Consider the following 23,411-nt stretch of genomic DNA (forward strand, 5'->3'; position numbering starts at 1 on the left):
GCCTATAAGTTTAAAAAAAAAATAAAGGGTATTCTCAAACTATATGGGAAATTATATTTTACCATAGACTCTTTTTCCGGCCCCATCTGATTAAATAAGGGTTGTATCATGTCCCACATGAGACAGTTAATGGGACACACATTTCTCTCTCGGTCCCACTCATTTAGGCCCTAATTGTTTTGGATTTTGAAAACTGATTTTGAGTCCACAACTGAGTAAAATTTGAGTCCAATAATCGGTTGTGGACTCACAATCGGTTCTCAAAATCCACAACAAGCCAAATAGAACTTAAGGACCAGATCTTAATTAAAAGAAACCAAAAACACAATTGCCCTGTATTCATATTAAGCGATACTCGAGAGAACTTAAGGACCACATTTTCTTATGAGATTTTTCACCTTTTTTTATTTTTATCATTTTTGTAAATATGAGAAAGAAAATTACTTAGCAAACCAAAGAGAACTAGAAGTCCAACCAAGCAATACAAGTGATGAAAGGAGAAATAAACAAAATACAAGAGATATTAAGTAGATGCGACGATGGCAGACTGGAGTGCGTTAATGGGTGTTATCTCACAGTGACTGAATCCAGCGCTGAAGATTAGCCTTCTCCATTCCTTCTCAGTCCTCTCCTTACCACCGGTTGATATCATCATTATCACATCGAAGGCATATCGGGTGCGAGTAATCTCATGACCTTCGTCAATATCCAATACAATGTCGATTATAATCACCTTCCCTCCCTCTTCTGGTATGGCTTCCTTGCATCTTTTCAGAATCTTCACACAGTCCTCATCATCCCAATCGTGCAGTATTTTCTACAACCAATAAATGATACATACCATTAACAAACCAGTATCCTTATTATTAGCTACACTAAACGAAATCCAACATGAAGGAAATAAGGCAACAAAGTTATATATGTATATATATAGAGAGAAAAACTTTCCTCATATATATATATATATACACACACACACTCACCATCATCATAACAACGTCATTGTGGGGTATGAAAGAAAACATATCGCCAGCGACACATTCGACATCGGGGTAGTCGGGTATGGTCTCGACAACGTGAGGAAGATCAAGGACGCTACACTTTATATGTGGAAATGCCTTGGCAATACCGCTCGAGGCAGTGCCCGTGCCTCCACCGACGTCCACCAGAGATTTGATCCCTCGGAAAATGTCCCTACAACCATCGATCAGGGCTGGGGTCACTAGTCGAGCGTCGGAAGCCATGGCCTCGTTGAAGAGCTTGTTATGTTCAGCATTCTTAGCGGCATAGCTCCACATGTCTTCTCCATTCACGGCCTCAAAGGTCGTTGTAGCTGCCTTTGCTTCCAACAAAGAGCCGAGTGCGTGCCATTTGTCGGCATCCCCTTGCTGTATAAGCCGAGCGAATGGGACTAAGCTCTTCGGGTCATCAACAAGGATGAATTTCGATGCCGATGTGAGTTGATACAAATCATCCCCTTGGGTGCGAAGGAGCCGCATGTGAACTAAGTAGCGAATCAAACGACGAAGATTGTCATAGTTACCACAAGGCATGGGTAGAGAAGCACCCAATTGAGAAATGGACATGGGTTCTCCATGCCCATGGATTATGTCCGCAATGCCAAGATCAAGTGCCCATTTGAGGACTAGAGAGTCCATGGATGCCACTATGTGGCTCCAAACAAGAGCAAGATCATTCAGCTCTTGATTTTTCACCTCTTCTCTTGCTTCTATCCCCATTGCTTTGCTTGTTATTGGATGACTATTGCTTATCTTTGTTAGATGGAAGGAGAGAGATGCTCACAACATGTTCCCTCTGTGAGTTTATATAGTGAGTGTTAGTTACTAAGCTATTTTAATGGAATAATATATTGGGTTAAAAAAAAACATATTTTTGGCACCGACCTCACATGCGCTCTTTTATTAAATGCCAGTGGTGCCTACACGCGTTCTTCCATATTAAATAGGATTTAACATGCAGTTGACCAAATGACTCTACAATAGATTCTGCTCCAAGCTAATTGGATTATGACAGCTATTTCATGTTCAGGGGATTTTCACAGTACAAGTGGCACACGTGTTCTTCCATATTTAAATTGATATTATGGGCCCAAGTCTTCTGGAGAACGATCTGATCCATTAGATCAGTCAAACGGATAAAATTCTAGAAGGATTCAGTTAGATCAAGGGTATAGAATCATCCGATCTAAGGTAGACCAAGATCAATAGATCTAGCGTCCATACACATAGGCGAGGGTCATGACTGTTAAGGATATGATATCATTATCGAAATCAAGGAGATTTGCACGTCCCCTTGTAAGCTGCTATATGAGTTATTTTTACTTTTCTTCACTCACCTGGGTTGCTTCTTTGCACAACTAGATCTCTTGTAATCTATATAGATTCTTGTTGATAAACTTCCAATAAAATAGACTTATACCTTGTTTGAATTTGTTCTATATTTTATAATTTGGGTAATGTGCATGTTTAGAGAGAGTTTATACGGTGGACGGTGCATGCACATGCAGCACAAAATACAACGAGGCCCACATTGTTTAGGTGATCTAAACCATTCATTTGTTCTTCCATAATTTGTAAGCTGCTATATGAGTTGTTTTTCCTTTTTTCTTCACCCACCTGGGTTGCTTCTTGGCACAACTAGATCTCTTGAAATCTGTATAGAATCTTGTTGCTAATCTTTCAAGGGAGCTGATATTTCCGCTCCCTTTTTAGACTAATCCGCTCCAAGTTACTTTTTCACCCTAGCAAATGACAAGAACACCCTTGTGGCATGTTCTGTGTTATCTTCGCATGCCAAATTTGCCTCTGATTGCTTTAATCAGATTGTCAACATCAAAAGCCACAAAAACACACTGATGCCATATTTGCCCCTGTTATCTTAACAATGACTGCATCAACCCGTTCTTGGTGGGGTATCCTATTAGAAAATCTAAAAGAGATCGTTATTTCTTTTAGTACATGCCAAATATATTTTCATGCATCAACAAAAATAATATGTTTATTTATTTCCATTAAAAGACAAAAAAATCTTAAAAGAACAACGCCCAGATCTCAACTAGCAGCCCATCCCAACTTCTTATCAATCTTTAGCTTGCAAACATGACCAATAGTTACATATTATGGGGCAATCAAAAAATGAATTGGGGATGGTTGCTTCATTTCATTCAAATGCAAGATTGAAAAACTAAATAATTATTCTAACCTGCCACAAAAGTTGTGCCTTTACTCACTCTTATAAATGAAGAAGGACTATGTATGTTCCATACCCACAATAACAGATAAAATTTGAGACTATTTTTTTTTTTTTTTTGGATTGGAAATATGAGCTGCTTGAAGACAATGAGGATACCAAATTCTGTGTATACTTACTTGAAGACAATGCAAAGACTTTATCTTGGCAAGTGCGACTGTTATGTCCAACGCCTTTGCATACTCCACATTTTCGGTTCCTTTCAACAATCTCAAATGCGGAAGGATCACGTCTTGTAGAGCTATCGTCTTTTCTTTTCTGTGAACCCATTGGACGCCCCTTGTGAGGATGGACATTAGGTTCATGAATGAAGGGAAATGGAACATCAACAAGTTGAGCAATTTGGCATCGGGCATCTTCCTTTTGGACTAGAGGCATTTGTTGGTATTTTTCATGAAACTCCTTAAGTAGACAATCTATTTGTACACCTTCACTATCGAGTGCACCATCGATGTTAGTAAATGATCTTATGTCAATTCTCCACTGTTGGTGTATGTCATCAAATTCCAATGTTCCATCTTTCTTAACCCTAATTTTGTGTGCACAATTAGGAAGACCAATTGTATTTGAAAAATGACCTCTACATGTAGCCACTTGTGTGGCGGGTGTGGCGAGCTCATATTGCTTAAAAATCTCTCCAAGTGCATGTATGGAAACATGAGTAACAAGTTCTCTAAATAATGGAACATGAAATTTATGTGGAATGCGAACTTTTTCACTACAAAGTCTTGCTTTGATTTCTTGAAATTGATTTTCTATTGCAAGACAAAATTTTCCTTTGACCTCACGAAAGTCGCCAGTCGAAACTTGAAGATATTTCCTGAGCATTGCATGTGCACCTTCTGCCCATGATGTCACATGATTTCCAAAATGCATATATTTCTCGGTCCATGCATATACTGATTTCTCTTTAAAAGGAAGCCAAGTATTTCTAAGATAGTTGAGACTGAATACCTTTTCTTTGTATTAGATTTCAAGAAAATCCAAGCCGTATCAAATGTTGATTCATCTGGAGAGTCTATCAAATCTGTCCAAGTTGATAAAAAATGTCCCACTCTTCTTTTTCTTCAAACTGAGACTTACATTTTGAAAGAACATTCTTTTCAATATGACATACGCATAAAAGATGTGTAGTCCTTGGAAAAACAACTTGGATGGCATTCATCAGAGCTAACTCTCTGTCAGACACAATCACCAAAGGATGACCATCAACACCCAAAATTTTTCGAAATCTCTCCAATGCCCACACATAGTCATCTTCCTCCTCTCTTTGCAGGAAAGCAAAACAAAGAATAAAATGAAGTATTGAAACTCGTTACACCAACTATATCAAGTAATGGCATTTTATATCTATTTGTCTTATACGTGCAATCCATCAAAAAGACATAGGAATAGCTATTTGTCAAAGCAACCGATAACGGATGTGCAAAGAACAAATGAATCAAATGGCCACTCTTATCATGCTTAAAATCATATATGACACCACCTTGACCGATATCTTCAAATAAAGCTTGAATAGGTGTACGACCCAATAAGCTCTCATTTCTTATTTTTGCCTTTGCATTATACAAAGTTCTAGCAATTGCTTGAAGATTTTGATTACTTTGCCGAAGTGAAGTAAGTATTTGTTGTGGTGGAATACCGGCTATTGTCATCTCTTTGATTTGCTCAATCTCTTCTTTAGAAAACCGGCGACAAGAGGGATGTCTTGACATATCACTTGAAGATACATGATTATGCGAAATATTTTTAAGCACCACCCACCAAATTCCATCAACTCGTCTCTTTCCCCAAATTTCAAAAGGACAATTAATAAGCCAAGATGCCGTTGTTCTTTTCCCTCCACCCATTATATTCCCTTGAGATACCGGTTTTCTACGCCGATACTTCCCTCCTCTATCACAACCAATGATTACATAACAATCTCTTTTAGATTTTCTAATACATGTTGCATATCCTTGAAGTAAGACCATGTCGCGAATATTAGCAATATGTTCTTCGCGATTTGAGAAAGTTTTTGTTGATAAGGAAAACAATATGTTAGACTCAACATTGTTTGCTTGATTGTTTATCTCCACCTCTCCATCATCTACATCCGAAGGAATAGATGGATGATAGAGTTCTGCAATTTGTTCTATGCTATTAGTGCTAACGAGCTCGATGATCTCGGTGAGCTCCGAAATTCCTTCCGTTGAAAAACTTTGCTCCATTTTTGTTAGACCAAATTAGAAAATCAGAAAGACGAACATAGCGAGATACAGAGGGCGAAGGACAAACATGGTTTAGTTTATGTGCTCTGCTCATGAAAGCCATGGCCCATCAAAATAAAATCACAATATATAATCATTCTCAGTATAAGTTACCTCTACAAGCTTTCATGGTCAGAAACACATATAAATAAATATTAAAAAGAAATACATATAAATAAACACACATCTAGAAGGAGAAAAAATGAGGAAGAGACAGATTAAAGAAATCAGTGAAGCAAAAATAGGGATTTCCATGAAAAAAGAAGAATTATTTTTAGACGAATACTATTTTTGTTGCAACTCCTCAGTCCCCAAAACAATGAAATTTTTGCCTTTTATACCCGAGATTTTACAAGATAAGCACTTGCCTCAGTAGGTATTTGGATAATCTAAGCCGTTCATTTGTTGGTCCCACCGAAGATACCTTCTCGATAGGATGATCTGAACCATTTGATACGCGCTGCCCTCAATACGTTTTTGTGGCTTATGACGTTGACCATATGCTTAAAGCAATCAGGGGCAAATTTGGCATGTGAAGATAACAGAACATGCCACAAGCGTGTTCTTGTCATTTGCTAGGGTGAAAAAGTAACTTGGAGCGGATTAGTTTGAAAGGGGAGCGGAAATATCAGCTCCCATAAAATAGACTAATAGTCTAATACCTTATTTGAATTTGTTCTATATTTTATGATTTGGGTAATGTATATAAAGAGAGAGAGAGAATTTATACTGTGGACGGCCGTGCATGCATGCGCAGCACAAAATACAATGAGGCCCACATTGTTTGGATGATCTAGACCATTCATTTGATGGGCCTGACGTAGATAAAGAGTTCCCATAAATTATTTCTTGCAGTCTTTTGATTCCCTACATAATTTAATTTCTCCCTCCATCTTTGACTGCTTTGGTTTTTTATAGTATTAAATCATATATTAAACGTGAGGCAACATGCTGTCATTGTAATATTTTTTCCTAATTTTCTTTTAATATCCTTTTTAAATGATTTCTTGTGCCGCAAAATTCGCCCAAAAAATGATGGTGGATTGGACGCCCAAATTGACCCTAAAGATAAAAAAAAATTGACCCTAAAGAATAAAATATTTTTAGATTTTGGTGTAAGAAATATTGGGTTTCCATTATTTTAGGCCCATGTAAAATATGGATGGATGAGAATATATACTAATGTGAAATTACCATATATATTAACCTAGGTAATTAAGTAGGTGATTATAAGGGTAAATTTGTGCACTATAGTTAGATAAGATATGGATGGTTAGTACAGCCGAATCACGTTAGGTTAAGGTGTGGTTGGCTAATAAGTATGTGCATTGTTTTCTATGGCAACATGGCTTAATCTGTTGGATTCCATGTTGCGTCACTTGGGTGTGAGTGTGTGACTGACATATCTGTTTATAAGTAAGGCATCAATCTCCTGTGCTCTCACACATCAACAACAGAAAGAGATTCATCAGAAAGAGATCCATCGGACCATACTAATCAGATCAATGATCTATGCTTCAAACTGATCTAATTGACGATCAGATGGTTCAGATTGGTCGGATCAATGATCGGATGGTTCAGATTGATAAGATCGATGCTCGATTCAAAGAGTGGGTGGTCGAAAATTATCAATTAGTGATCTAAACCATCTATTTGTTAGGCCTTGCTATGGATGGTCCTTACATCAAAATCCACTCCCAATATTGGATGATTTACACCCTCCGCTTAGGGAATACGTATATAGATTGCTGCTTCTTTGTTTGGACACCGTTCACTTAATGGCCTCAAATTGGAGGGTGAGAAGCGCCAATGAGAGTGGATTTTAATGCATGGCCCATCTATAGCAAGGCCTAAAAAATAGATGGTTTGGATCATTCAAAAAGTTGGCTCACTTGTACTTCTACCCACTTATATTTTTCCTACAAAAAAAGAAAAAAAAAGAAAGCCCATATATGCATCCTATACGAACCCAAGAAGAAAAAATGTATGGGGATATATTATACGATTCATAATGTGAGTCGATCAAAGTAAGAGCAGGGCCTACTTATCCATTGATCTCTCCCTCTCAAACATATTAAATAAAGGGAAGTGATACATCCGCCCCTTTTGATTACTTGGGATACCCAACAGCAGTGTACGTGGCAATCAACCACATTGAATCCTTCCGACGTGAAGTACACCAGCCCCTCTGCAGTCATTGATGCATTGTTGCTGGGTGTCCCAAGTAATCAAAAGGGGTGGATATATCACTTCCCTGAACATATATATATATATGAGGAATAAGATTGTGCGGTCGACCGCACATAAGCTTGGTGCGGTCGAGGGCCCCAAACTCATGTGGGCACACTTTGTTAGGATGATCCAAAGCATTCATTTGAAAGACCCTTATATAGATGGGGTATGTACAAAAAATCAGCTCCATAGGATCATCCTAACCCATTCATTTATGGAGGTCAAAATGGACAGACACCGTTTGCCACAAATCTGCCCATTTCTGCCCTCCACTTTTGGAGGGGTTAGGATGATCCAATGGACCTGATTTTTTGTACACACCCTATCTATGATAGGGCCTTGCAAATGAATGGTTTTGATCAGCACAAAAAATGTGGGACCCATGTGTTTGGGCCCTCGACCGCACCTAAGCTTAAGTGTGCTCCACCGCACACTCCTTTTCCTCTATATATATATATATATATATATATATATATATATATATATATATATATATATATATATATATATATATAGAGGAAAAGGAGTGTGCGGTCGACCGCACCTAAGCTTGGTGCGGTCGAGGGCCCCAAACTCATGTGGGCCCACTTTGTTAGGATGATCCAAAGCAATCATTTGAAAGGCCCTTACATAGATGGGCTATGTACAAAAAATCAGCTCCATAGGATCATCCTAACCCACCCATCATTTGAAAGGCCCTCACATAGATGGGGTATGTACAAAAAATCAGCTCCATAGGATCATCCTAACCCATCCAAAAGTGGAGGGCAAAATGGACAGACACCGTTTGCCATAGATATGCCCATTTTTGCCCTCCACTTTTGGAGGGGTTAGGATGATACAATGGACTTGATTTTTTGTACACACCCTATCTATGATGAGGCCTTGCAAATGAATGGTTTTGATCAGCACAAAAAATATGGGACCCATGTGTTTGGGCTCTTGACCGCACCTAAGCTTAGGTGCGGTCGACCGCACAATCTTAATACTCATATATATATATATATATATATATATATATATATATATATATATATATATATATATATATATATATATGTGTGTGTGTGTGTGTGTGTGTATAAACAGGTAAATTTATATGTATGTGTGTATGTATAAATGGGTCACTCCTAAAAATCCACTCCTACCCAATGATTTTAACTAAGACTTCATTTTGTAGAGGCTTTCATGATGAATGTCAACCTTTACTCGTTTAACCGCCGCAACTGGTTATGATTTTTCATAAATTTTTATAAAATTCTTTTGTTAGCAAGAGATCTCTCCCCCTATGACCTAACAATGGTATTCGCTAAAGATCCAAATTCAAGGTCCAAAATCACCGATTCTTATTCGTCGGCCAAGAAGTTTTATTTTATGTTGCCTTTTACATTAAGTCGCTTTGCAACCTCTGACAAAAATGGGCATATGTAGACGGCTCATTTTACTTCTACTTGACCTGATACTAGTCACCCCATGGTCATATATTGAGATGACGATCCATGTTATTCTCAACTACACCGAGGCATCCATTAATAAAGATAAAGCTTGACGCATCAGTTTTTTCCGTAATTCGTATTTTTTTTTCATGGTTTCTAACTATGACCACCACCGAGGTAGAACCCAAATTATTAAAATCTATAACTTATTGAAATATCATCCAAATTCCTTCAAATGCTGTAACTTGTATATTTAAAGAAAATATCATCCAATTTCCTTCAAACAAAATTACAAGTTGAGCTTAAATAATTGGAATCAGCTTCGAATTTGTAAATACCCAAAATACCCCCACTTAAATTTTCGTCCCCCTCTTTAAAAGATGGGCGTTTTTGTCTGTTCAAGCTTGGCTCTGATTAGGGCTTCCTAATAAAGCCTATAAATAGATTATTGTGGCTAAACAAACCCTAAACGGTTGTGCAGCCCTAGAAAGAGAAATTGAAAAAAGAGAAGAAGAAGAGCAAGGAGATCGCGAATTCGGAGTCGAAGCCACGAATCCAGGTAAGATCTATGAACTATGAAAGCTTTGGATAATTAGAAACTCTAAATCTAGGGTTTGAAAATAGAAAAGAAATAAGAAATTTGATCAATATGGATTAGGAATAAGAAACCACCGGATTGATCTTGAGTTTTCTTGGTTTCGATATTACACTACGATTCCAACAAACTCAAAGTCGATTATTAAGAATCCGAATTTTGAATTTTTAAGTATGGAGATCCGAATGAGAATTTTTAGCGATTTTTTATAAATCGTGCGTTTGAACTCAGAGCATGAGATTGGATTAGATGGATTCCTCTCGTTGATACGAGTCCAACGAATCTAACCTCGCATGAATCAGAGCTAAATCGAAGAAGTTATGGCCTCTTGAAGTTTTCGGGACGAATCTGGAATTTTCTCGAAAAACCCAGTCTGCGACCTTCGGACTTCCGAATAAACCTTCGGACTTCCGAAGGGAGGCCAGTAGTATTGGTCTGCGACCTTCGGACTTCCGAAGAGAGGCCGGTAGTATTGGTCTGTGACCTTCGGACTTCCGAAGGGAGGCCAGTAGAATTGGTTTGAGGCCTTCGGACTTTTGAAGAACCCTTCGGACTTCCGAACCCTGAAAATATGTAAAACTTTGAAAAATCATAACTTCTTCATCTCTCATCCATTTTCGATGCTTTTGTACTCTATGACTCGGCAGAAGACGTACTTTACGATAAAAATAGATTCAGAAGTGTTTGAAGACTCCATGATAATGGTAATTCTAAAAACACCCTTATTTGTTGTCTATGCCCTGGTCAAATTGGAACATTGAAACATAATCAGATTTAAGGAAAGAACGAACGGCATTTAGGTATGTAATAACGCACTACTTTGGGTATTATAAACCCTTTTTCCCTTTTGAATCAATATTGACTTTAGAAATCTGTATTGAGACCTTTGAACGACTGAACTAGCTTTGGTCTAGTATGTCTGTTTCTGTTTGGCCTATCTAGTGTTTTACCACTATTATTCTGAATCTTAGAAATAACTGTTATGAATATCTGTTCTGACTGAATGCTTAGAACTATTTGAATAAGAACCTTGGACACTTTTGAACACTTCTGTGGAGGCTTGGATAATTTCTGGACCCTGCCATATGGGGTTAAAACATTTGGCAACTCTGGACCCACTGTGGGGGCAGTACACTGGAACTTTTGACCCGTCAGTGGGATAAAACGCTGGCCCTGTCTACTTGTATCTGAACTTTGAGGAACTGGTTCCAACACCGTGGACCGTCGGTGTATAAGCAATAACATGTCTTCTGAACCATGCCGATGACTCCGAAGTGTATTTGAACTCTGAAAACCTTTGAATTGATCGGAACTTAGATTTTGAATTTGCTTTATTGCACCTTTAAATCAGAACCATATTTGATATATACTATATCTACCTCGTGGCCACTGTTCAGTCAAGAATCCAACATTCAGTTTTGACTTTGTTAATTGACCCTATTGAACCCTGTTAAGTTTAGACTGTACTTAGAGTAGTGCTTTATTATGTACTAAGCTTTTCAGCTGACTGTGGTTATATATTATTCTCAGGTTTTGATCCTCGTGAGGTTAACGGGGAGCATGACGCTTAGTTCTGGATTTTGACTTTGGTTCAGAGACTAGTTTAGGTTATTCATTTTCAGATTCTTTAGGAAGTGAGTACTTTTAATAAGATGTAAAGACTTTATTATATTATTGCTTATTTTCGCTTTGACTCTTTGGGGAGAGATGAGTTTGATTTGACTCTGTGGGGAGAGATGAGTTTGATTTGACTCTGATGGGTCCGTATTAATTTGACTGTGACACTTTAATTATGAATGCTAGGTTATTTTTGTTTTCTGCTTTGTAGCCTTGTACATTTGTGGGACTTTTCTTGTAGGTGTATGGCGCTGCAGCGTCCTACGCCCAGGGTGGGGTTTGGAGTGTGACAGAATTGTTATTGATCAACAATCAAATTAATTTCCCGGTCAGTTTTATCGATCAGTCAAACCAGTCTATCAGCAAATTCGAGCACCGACCGCCAGTACAGACTCAGTTTACCAGTGAGTATTTGATCAGAAAGTTCTCCAAACTGACTCTAATTGGCTTTGTATAACAGTCATATGATTGGTTGACATGGGCCAATGAGAGAAGGGCCTTTTAGCTTTTGATAAAAAAAAATCTTGGACCTTAAAAATTTTTAATTATTTGTCCCCCCTCCCCCCAGCACTCTAAAAAATGACAATAAAAACCTGCTTGCAGTGATCTGGGAGATCTAAGGACCACATTTTCTTATGAGATTTCTCTCTCTTTTTGTTTGTTCTTTTAATGGGATTTGCTAGGGTCCATTGCAAAAGGCATTTTGCGGTTGGTCGGCTGGTCTGTCGCATGTCAGACCAACCTCCTCGTGAATGAAGACAACGCAATTCCCTTCTTTAATAGGATCGGATGGCATGTAATGGAAGCAGTGCCTAACACCGTCTAGTCCCATAACCTGACTATGTACCTACTTTGGAAAAAACCATGATTACGGAATAACTATGGGGCCTAAGCCCTTCCTAGGTGGGCCGGTGGCAAGTCTAGCCAAGTTCCGAGAGGTAAAATTTTTTCTACCAGGAATAAAGACAGAGAAAACGCAACGCAAGCCCGCGATGATGAACATGTGAGGCGAGCATGAGAGCATTGGAGCCCACGTTACATACAAAAATTACCCCTCATGTTCAACCTTAAGTAGAAAACATGAAAGATATTCATGTACCCATAGGGAAAAAAAAATAGGCTACTGATATTCACACTATCATGTTTTCATAATTGCACTAACTCTCCTTGTCTTTTATTTATTAACAGGCCATCAAAAGTTTATTTACAACTCCCAGAAAGCTCTCAGAAGCCAATTGAAAAAGAAAAGTCAAGGTGAGTTGGTGCAATTATGAAAACGTGGCAGTGCCAACATAAGTAGCTCAAAAATATTTGGATCTAAGACATTAGGATGGATGGACTTTTTTGGCAGTTTCTAGGTCCTGATCCTATCCGATTAAATGAGGGTTGTGTTATGTTGCATATGAGACAGTCCAAGGGACCAACAACATCTGTTTATGTCCCACCCATTTAGAGTCACATACAGTAGTTCCTTTGGGTCCATTGACATGCCTACTTAATATATATTAGAAGAAGGGAACAAGATCTTATTCAAAAGAAAGCATAAACATAATTACCTCGTACTCATATTACATTATATACTTACAATGATAACGGGAGAGCTTAACAACCACATGAACTTAAGAGGCTTCTCTCTTTTTGACTATTTTGTAAACATGAGAAAGATAACTACTAAGAAAGCCAAAGAACGCAGTGAAGCGAGAAACACACAAAACACAACTAGAGAAGATGAGACATGAGATTAAGGAGATGCGATAATGGCAGAATGAAGAGCGTTAATGGGTGTTATCTCACAGTGATTGAATCCAGCGTTGAAGATTAGCCTTCTCCATTCCTTCTCAGTCCTCTCCTTACCACCAGTAGATATCATCATTATCACATCAAAGGCATATCGGGTGCGAGTGATCTCATGACCTTCATCAATATCCAATACAATGTCCACTATAATCACCTTCCCTCCCTCTTCTGGTATGGCTTCCTTGCATCTTTTCAAAATCTTCACACAGTCCTCGTCATCCCAATCGTGAAGTATTTTCTACAACCAACACATGATACATGATTAGGTTAATTTAGAGGGGTATTATCATAAATCGAAGGTCCTTCCAAGTAAAAATTTAATCAGGTTGGTATAAGTTATCTTTTTTGCACGTGGAAAAACGAAGGGAATTTTAGAAATATTTTTCCTTTCCTAACTTTTCCAGAAAGTCCGTTAGAACGTTTATGCCCGGTTTTAAATTTGAGTCCAAGATTATGCCAACCGATTGTGAGTCCAAAACCAATTATTGGGCTCAAACTTACGTTTAATTTTGAGTCTGATAATTGGTTTTGGACTCACAATTGGTTATCATAATCTCAAATGAACAGGGCCTTAAGATTATGACAACCGATTGTGAGTGCCAAACCGATTGATGGCCTCAAATATCTTCCAAAAGGAGTCAAAGTAATGGATTTCTCACAGCATCAGTGTCAATAAAGAACGCTAGGAGCTAATCTGTAACATTTTTTCCAGTGGCAGTTTGAACTCTCCAAATTTTATTTGTAACTGCTTACTCCTAAGATTTATCATAATAAAATTCTAGATGAAAAGATGAAAAAGCAAAGGGAAATGATATCAGCACTTCCATGTTTTGATATTCATGGCTCATCTTTTCTTTTTTAATTGTCTTGTGAGAGATTTTTGGGAACTGTAATATCCTTTTCATAGCCCTCTAAATACTAAAAGACAAGCTAGGACCGCGTGAATATCAAAACATGGCAGTGCTGGTATCATTTCCCAAAAGTAAAATATGCTTACCATCAACATAACAGTGTCGTTGTGGGGTATGAACGAAAACATGTCGCCTGCCACACGTTCCACATCTGGGTAGTCAGGTATCGTCTCGACAACATGAGGAAGATCAAGGATGCTGCACTTTATATGTGGAAACGCCATGGCAATTCCCCTCGAGGCCGTGCCAGTTCCTCCACCAACATCCACCAAAGATTTGATCCCTAGGAAAATATCCCTACAACCATTGATCAGTGCCGGTGTAACTAATCGTGCATCACAAGCCATGGCTTCGTTGAAGAGCTTGTTTTGTTCGGCATGCTTAGCGGCATAGCTCCACATGTCTTCTCCATTTACGGCCTCGAAGGTTGAGGCAGATGCCTTTGCTTCCAACAAAGAGCCGAGTGCGTGCCATTTGTTGGCATCCCCTTGCTGTATAAGCCGAGCGTATGGGACTAAGCTCTTTGGGTCATTGTTAAGGATGAATTTGGATGCCGAAGTAAGCTGATACAAATCATCTCCTTGGGCTCCGAGGATCTTCATGTGGACCAAGTAACGCATCAAACGTCGAAGGATGTCGTAGTTACCACAAGGAACGGGTAGAGAGGCACCCACTTGAGAAAGAGTCATGGGTTCTCCGTGCCCATGGATGATGTCTGCGATGCCAAGATCAAGTGCCCATTTGAGGACTAGAGAGTCCATGGATGCCACTATGTGGCTCCAAACAAGAGCAAGATCATCAAGCTCTTCTCTTAGTTCTATCCCCATTGTTTTGCTTCTACTTGGATGACTCTTGCCTCACTCTTTGTTATATCGAAGGAGAGAGATGCTCCTACCTTGTTCCCTCCATTGATATTTATAGTGGCAGTTTTACAGAGCTTCTTCAATGGAATTGGATATTAGGTGAAAGTAAATTGTCAGTTAAATCTATTGACCCAATGACCCGTCGAACTCATTAAGTTGTCCAACCCAGTTTGAAAGGTCGTGTTTTTTCTAGAAGCCTACCCTAAAACCTGGAAATTATCTACGATTGAGCCGGGTCGAGTTTTAGTGTTTTGCTTAGGATAGTGACTAATTTCAAAGATGGTAGAAGACAATAAATCTTCGCACCCAGAGTCTCTAAATTTCAGTCAACAAGTGCATAGATTTAAGAAGAAATTAAAACTATTTCTTTTTTTTTTCTTTTTTTTGAAATGGCAAATATTATAAAAGACCCAGAAGGAAAAACTATTTCTTTTCCCATAACAAATCTAGTCACACTCACCTTGATGATTATATCAATATACTAGAAAATAATTTGACATGCTATATAGGAGATATTTAAGAAATTCATTGCATGTCTAGTAGTCTCAAGTTTCGACTTTCAGGGATTTTTTCTTAAACCCGACCCATCTCATCAGAGTGATCCTTTAGGATATTAAATTGACGGAGGGTAGAGATTTGGACCATCTCATTAAGGAGAGAGATTCTTAATATTATCCGATTGCTAGATGGGAGGTCTCCTCACCCTTGGATATTCTTGCAGATCTTGGATGTGATCTTTGAATATTTGAAGGGTCGCTAAGTTCATTACCATCATGTCAGGAGATCGGCGAACAGAGAGGTGGACGCATGACTCCCTGAGTTCTATTGTCCGTGTACATTATTTCTTTTTTCTTTGTACTACCGGGGCCATGACCAGTGACCACGTTGGTCGTGGCCTTTTCTTTAATTTCTAATACAATCTTTCCATTTCAAAAAAAAAAAAAAATTCCTCCAAATTATTAAATTGTAAACCATCATTATTTCAAATTAATTAGATTACGACAGCTACTTACTGTCAAGAATTTAAAATTTCATTATTCTAGATGATGTAACAAGGAATGGTTTACTTGTTCACAACAACAAGACAGATATCTTCGTGGAAATATGTTTATTTCTTGTCCTGATGACCTTTCGGCAGAGTGATACACTTGCGTGGTGGTGTAGGTCATAAGGTCAATGGTGGCAGTTTTCTACTTGTATGGATAACCCTAGAGCTTATTGGCCGATTTTAAAATACTTCTTATACTGAAGAAATTTCGCACCCAAATTGACACTAGAAATTAAATTGTCAGTTAAATCTATTGACCCAATGACCTGTCTAACTCATTAAGTTGTCCACCAACTAGGATTAATTACAACCCAGTTTGAAAGCTCGTGTTTTGTTTAGAAACCTACCCTAAACCCAGGAAATTATCTACGATTGAGCCGGGTCAAGTTTTAGTGTTTTACTTAGGATAGTGACTAATTTCAAAGATGGTAGAAGACAATAAATCTTCGCACCCAGAGTCACTAAATTTCAGTCAACAAGTGCATAGATTTAAGAAGGAATTAAAACTATTTCTTTTTTTTTTCTTTTTTTTGAAATGGCAAATATTATAAAAGAACCAAGGAAAAACTTTTTCTTTTCACATCACAAATCTAGTCACCTTGATGATTATATCAATATACTAGAAAATAATTTGACATGCTATATAGGAGATATTTAAGAAATTCATTGTATGTCTATAAGAGTAGTCTCAAGTTTCGACTTTCAGGGATTTTTTTCTTTAAACCCGACCCATCAGAGTATGGGTTGGGTGTTTCAACATGAAACCCAACTCAAGTCAACCCATGATTTTAATATCCAACTCATGATATTTTCAAGTTGGGTCAATGCTGATCGGGTAAAACCCGACCCAAGTTGCAACCTTAGCTTCAAATTAATTGGGCTAATTTTTTTTAACTAGAGCAATAAATTCAATGAGATGCAACCTAGTTCTTGAAACAGTCTTGACGTTTACGTGCCTCTTGCCATAAGTGCATCACAATAATCTTACAAATTAAATAGAATTGTTTGGGTCTTGAGCCATAATTAATTGGATGGGTCTAGCTTGGGCAACCAAGGGCCCCAGGTATTGGAGGGGTTCTTAAGGTATTGGAGGTGTTCCCAAGTGGGCATTTTCAGGGCGGATCGGTATCAAGGTTTCAAATGAGGATGAAGTCAGAGTGATCCTTTAGGATATTAGATTGACGGAGGGTAGAGATTTGGACCATCTTATTATGGGGAGAGATTCTCTTAATATTATCCGATTGCTAGATGGGAGGTCTCCTCACCCTTGGATATTCTTGCAGATCTTGGATGTGATCTTTGAATATTTGAAGGGTCGCTAAGTTCATTACCATCATATCAGGAGATCGGCGAACAGAGAGGAGGACGCATGACTCCCTGAGTTCTATTGTACGTGTGCATTATTTCTTTTTTCTTTGTACTACCGGGGCCATGACCAGTTACCACGTTGGCGTGGCGTTTTCTTTAATTTCTAATACAATCTTACCGTTTCAAAAAAAATAATTCCTCCAAATTATTAAATTGTAAACCATCATTATTTCTAATTAATTAGATTACGAATTTAAAATTTAAAATTTCATTATTCTAGATGATGTAACAAAGAATGGTTGGCGTGTTCACAATAACAAGACAGATATCTACTTAGAATTTGTTTATTTCTTGTCCTGATGACCTTTCGGCAGAGTGATACACTTGCGTGGTGGTGTAGGTCAGACGGTCAATGGTGGCAGTTTTCTACTTGTAAGTATAACCCTAGAGCTTATTGGCCGATTTTTAAATACTTCTTATACTGAAGAAATTTCGCACCCAAATTGACACTAGAAAATAAAATATCTTTTGTATTTTGGATCCTTGTGACTTGGTAATTGATTTAGTCCACCCGCATGAGATCAGTTCCATTGCAGCTAATATTAATTAGAGCTACAATTAAGGGTGGATTTGGATTGCGTGAATCAGGCGTTGGAATTTGCATCGTATACCAATTCCGTCCGATTCTACCATTTTTATTAGGCAATGAGTGCAAAAAAAATTGTATTAGAAATTCTTGAATTAAATTTTTTTTATTTTTATTTTATTTTTCATTCTGTTTAGATGAAAATCAGAATAGGATGCTAACTTCGATAATCCAAACACAACCTAAGGGCCTGTTCGTTTCAGATTGTGACAACCAATTGTGAGTCCAAAACCTATTATCGGACTCAAGATTACAATTAAATTAATTTGAGTATTTGAGTCCGACAGTAGGTTTTGGGCCTAACAATCGGTTGTCACGATGTCAAACGATTAGGGTCCAAGGGTGATTAAAGATGGATTGTTTTGGGGCTTCCCAGTAAGCATTCTTTTGTTTAATGTTCATGGAATTTATCAAGGGATTTTCGAGCAAGCATTCAATTAGGGGTGCAACTCAGGTCCATTTTTTGGAATTTTAGTTGCGCTTTACTGTAAAATCAGGCGGGGTATAAGTTAATTGCGATTCATTTTTTAGTAAAAGGTAAACTCGAACTGACCCAAATTGCACCACTGTATCCAATAGCTTGGTATTAGCATTTATCACGTGGAAGATGCTAAAAAAAGTGGGTTGTTACACTCCATAAAAGTCACTTATTGGGCCCCACTTCAACCTCGTGTATGTGCTCAGATCAGTTGATCCGAACTTCAGACCATTAATCCCTCCAAATGCCATTGAAAAATTTAGATCATGGATACCACATGTTTTAGTATTTGGATTTGAGTTTTGGATACAAAATACATCAATCATCCTTATGCTCAAGTTGTGAGAGAGAGAGAGAGGGCGTCTCGCTGCTGCTGCAGCAATGTTGAGGAACAGTACAGAGAGAGAGAGAGAGAGAGAGAAAGAGAGAGAGAGAAAGAGAGAGAGAGAGAGTCTCGCTGTTGCTGCAGTAAGGTTGAGGAACAACGAGGGTGAAGGTAATTACAACAAATATTGATTTTCAAATAATGTCTTGTAGAACTGATTTGAAAATCAGATTTTTTTTCACTGTTGTAGCCGATTTTGAAATCTAAGGATCTGATCCGGTTTCAAATCTCAATTGCAAATGTGAGAAATTCAAATCTAAATCTTGTAAGTATCCAAACGTGGCCTATAATAGGAGTTAGGGCCTTAATCCGATTCGGAGAAAGGCTGCTGTCAAGCTAGAAGCTGTGAGATTATTTCTAAAAGAATGAATCCAGTTCAGATGAACGAGCTATGTGTTGGACAAATTAGATGTTGTCCAGTAGGGTCTGATATATGGCTTGATTGAATCCAGAAATTAGAAATGTAAATAAATCAGTACTTAGCTTTTGTAGAAAACGTTTCTGTAAAACAGATCGAGAAAGAGAAGGCTGAGTCGTGCCACTGGTCACTCTCCTTAAGAATCGTATCCGCCCCCTACCGGTGCAAACCGGGATCCGCGAACCGATGCTCCAAGATAAAACAGCCAAAGTTGGCTCCAGTCCACGTGCACTCGCTGACTTGTCCACCCAGAAACACCGTAGAACTGTGCTCAGATCAGAACGGAGGAAAGGAAGAAGACAAGCAGAAACTTTGATATTTTCTGTAAAAAACTATATCCTCCAATGGTGCTGTTATCTTCTTTTTATAGATGAGAATATGACTGTTGGAGGATAATTAATCACCATTAAAAGACCAAAACGTTTCTCTTTTAATCACCATTAAAAGACAAAAAACGTTTCTCTTTTAATCACCATTAAAAGACAAAAAACGTTTCTCTTTTAATCACCATTAAAAGACAAAAACGTTTCTCTCTTAATTACCATTAAAAGACAAAAATGTTTCTCTTTTAATCACCATTAAAAGACAAAAACGTTTCTCTCTTAATTACCATTAAAAGACATAAACGTTTCTCTCTTAATTACCATTAAAAGACAAAAACGGTTTTGGTTTTGAAAACACACCACAAGCACACTCACCAAGGTCTTGGGTTCAAGTCCCCACATATGCAAAAGTCTTTTGCTTTAAAACAAGAGAGGGAAACATAATTTGAATCTTCCCTCCAAATTTTTAAACAAAAAGAAAAAGCATCTTTGACTTTTCAAATCTTTTATTATTATTTTTGTTCAAAAATTCTAACAATCCCCCACAAGATTCAAAATACAGTTGAAAATTGAAAACGGAAGTCTCTGAGCACATTAGAAAATAGAGTGGATTCATACCGGTGTCTTTTGGACTTCAACCGATATTTAGGATAAACAGAATACGTTACCGAGTACGGGTAGAGTTAGACTCCTTCAACCTTTCCTCGTGGGTGTAACTGACTAACCTGTTATCCACACTTTACATTCGATTCCTTAGTGATTCATTCACAGTTTTGGAACATTTTGGCCTTGTTCCCCTCTTGGTTCTCATGAATGTTCTAGAGAATTACTCGTTAAATTCTCATAGGAAGCGGCCTTACCTCCACATTCACTTAGGTCAGTCATCAAGTATGCACTGCAAGTAACATACCACCCAATACAGGTTATGATCTGATTAAGAGTCTATAACTCATCCTCTCTCATTTGCAGTGAACACTATCTTTCATCATTTTGCATCTAGGAGTAGGGGGTGATAGTGTTAACAAACCATCCGGTGACTTGTTAGTAGCCATTGAACCAAATTCTAGGGATCTCCTTTCACATTGGTTGGGTGTCCATCACTAATGGTTCATGCCACGAGCTTTAACCCCATTCCTTGCGATGTCTCATAAACCACCTTGTTTATTTGTGGCTTTGTCAAAGGATCTGCCAGATTCCTCTCCGACCTTACAAAGTCGAGTGCTATTGTTCCCTCACTCAAGTATTGCTTTACCAAATTATGCCTCAGGCGTATATGCCTTCTTTTGCCATTATAGGTCTTACTTTTGGCCTTGGCTAAAGCAGCTTGACTATCACAGTGTAAAGACACTGAGGGAACCGGCCTTGGCCATAAAGGCACATCTGCCATAAAATTCCTGAGCCATTCGGCTTCAGCTCCTGCTAGGGCTAAGGCTATAAATTCTGCTTCCATAGTGGAACTTGTACTACAAGTTTGTTTAACCGATTTCCAAGAAATTGCACCACCACCAAGGGTGAATACATATCCACTGGTAGACACTGAATCTCTTGAATCAGAGATCCAATTCGCATCACTATAGCCTTCTAAGACAGCAGGAAACCCCATAAAATGCAGTCCAAAATTTATTGTACCTTTTAAGTACCTCAACAACCTAGTCAAAGCCTGCCAGTGTTCATGTCCTGGTCTATGTGTGTGTTGACTGAGTTTTCCAACTGCTAGAGCAATGTCAGGTCTAGTACAGTTCATCAAATATGACACTGAACCTATAATCCTTGAGTATTCCTTTTGGGATACCATCTCACCTTTGTTTTTCTTTAGGTGTACCTGACAATCTAAAGGTGTCTTTGCAGGTGAACTATCATATTGTCCAAATTTCCTTAGAATGCTCTCTACATAATGAGACTGAGACAATATTATTTCATTTTCTTTTCTGATGATCTTCATCCCTAAGATTACATCAGCTTCACCCATATCTTTGGTTTCAAAATTTGACATTAAAAATCTCTTAGTAGATTTTACTATGTCCAAATTAGTACCAATAATTAGTATATCATCTACATATACACAAAGTATTACACCTTTATCCCCATTAAACTTACTATAAACACATTTGTCGGATTCATTTATCTTATACCCATTTGTAATTAAGACACTATCAAATTTGTCATTCCACTGTTTAGGTGCTTGTTTCAAACCATACAGTGACTTAATTAGTTTACAAACTTTGTTTTCATGACCAGACACAATGAATCCTTCAGGTTGTTTAATGTAAATTTCTTCTTCTAAATCTCCATTTAAGAAAGCTGTTTTTACATCCATTTGATGTATTACCAATTTATGAATAGAAGCTATAGCTAATAATATCCTAATGGTGGACAACCTAGCAACAGGAGAATAGGTATCAAAATAATCTATCTCATTTTTCTGTCTAAAGCCTTTAGCTACTAGTCTTGCTTTAAACTTGTCAATTGTCCCATCAGGTCTTAGCTTCTTTTTAAATATCCACTTGCTATCTAGTGCTTTTGTTCCAGGTGGAAGGTCCACTAGTTCCCAAGTGTGATTTTCTATTATGGAATCTAATTCACTTTTAATAGCTTCTTTCCAAAATACAGCATCTGGAGATGTTACAGCTTCAGAGTAAGTTACAGGATCTTTATCTATTAGATAGGTGAACATCCCATCTCCTAGATTTGTTTCTTTTCTTTGTCTTTTACTTCTTCTGAGTTCTTGAAACTCAGAATCCAATTCCTTTTCAGTTTCAGGTTGATTTCTTGAATCATTACTAGGTTCTTTAGGAATTTCTTTCTTCATAGGGAAGTGATGTTCAAAGAACTCAACATCCCTAGATTCAATTATAGTGTTATATTCAAGGATATTTTCAACTGATTTCAAAACTAGAAATCTATAGGCTGTACTATTTTGAGCATATCCTATGAATACACAATCACATGTTTTAGGTCCTAGTTTTCTTTTCTTAGGTTCTGGTATTCCAACCTTAGCCAAACAACCCCAAACTTTCAAATGAGATAAACTAGGCATTTTGTTATGCCAGAGATCATATGGTATTTGACCCTTTTTCTTTGGAGGTATCCTGTTATATATATAACAAGCTGAAAGAAGTGCTTCCCCCCACAAGTTCAAGGGTAAACCAGAACTTATCAACATAGCATTAAACATATCTTTTAATGTTCTGTTCATTCGTTCTGCTATACCATTTGATTCAGGTTGGTACGGGGCTGTGGTTTCATTCCGATTTTAAAATCTTTCCAAGACAAAGGCAGTTTCTCAATAAGAGAACCAGCCACGAATGTGTCAGGTAACTTCATACATTCCTTAGCCAATTCTCCAATTAGGAATTGATACTCATCTATTTGAGCAGATATAGGTTTCCCATCTTCCATAGCAAAGTCTAAAAAATTCCCTATCACATATTTCCTATTTCCAGCATCCTCTAAATCATATTTAGTTACCAATGCATTCCAAAGATCAGCAGCATGTTCAAATGAATAGTATACGTTATAAAGGTCATTTGACAAACCATTCAAGAGATGGTTCTTGCAAATATAATCAGCATTATTCCAGTTTTCAAAATCAGCAGAATCTTCAGATGGTTTTGATTGTGTAAGAACAAAAGCGGCACCAATTTGTTGTAGAGCAAACAAGATCTGTTGTTTCCATCTTTTATAGTTCAATCCAGTAAGGCGTTTGATCTTGGAAAAATCTGGAATGGTGTTGAGAATTCTGTTCACAACAGAGGTGCGAACAACCGTTGGATTGGAATTCTCAACAGAGATGGTATCAACAGAAGTTGGGTTCGGATTATCAGAAGCCATATGA

At 37.8% G+C, this 23,411-nt stretch overlaps 2 protein-coding genes across 2 annotated transcripts; both read right to left on the reverse strand.

Annotated features, from left to right (window-relative positions):
* Window positions 1-444: 444 nt before the first annotated feature.
* Window positions 445-1,773, reverse strand: LOC143847154 ((RS)-norcoclaurine 6-O-methyltransferase-like). Its single transcript, XM_077355868.1, has 2 exons — window positions 984-1,773; window positions 445-817 (listed from the first exon to the last, which is right to left on the reverse strand). Exons 1-2 carry the CDS (start codon window positions 1,737-1,739, stop codon window positions 524-526), a joined length of 1,050 nt encoding a protein of 349 aa, XP_077211983.1. The 5' UTR covers window positions 1,740-1,773; the 3' UTR covers window positions 445-523.
* Window positions 1,774-12,904: 11,131 nt separating this feature from the next.
* LOC143846993 ((RS)-norcoclaurine 6-O-methyltransferase-like) lies at window positions 12,905-15,052 on the reverse strand. Its single transcript, XM_077355636.1, has 2 exons — window positions 14,194-15,052; window positions 12,905-13,434 (listed from the first exon to the last, which is right to left on the reverse strand). The coding sequence occupies exons 1-2, from the start codon at window positions 14,932-14,934 to the stop codon at window positions 13,141-13,143; spliced, it is 1,035 nt and encodes a 344-aa protein (XP_077211751.1). The 5' UTR covers window positions 14,935-15,052; the 3' UTR covers window positions 12,905-13,140.
* Between the last annotated feature and the right edge of the window lie 8,359 nt (window positions 15,053-23,411).

This window comes from Tasmannia lanceolata, unplaced genomic scaffold (assembly GCF_043159265.1).
Source record: "Tasmannia lanceolata isolate RefF3 unplaced genomic scaffold, GAP_Taslan_0.1 ptg000015l, whole genome shotgun sequence".
NCBI classification, from domain to species: Eukaryota; Viridiplantae; Streptophyta; class Magnoliopsida; order Canellales; family Winteraceae; genus Tasmannia; species Tasmannia lanceolata.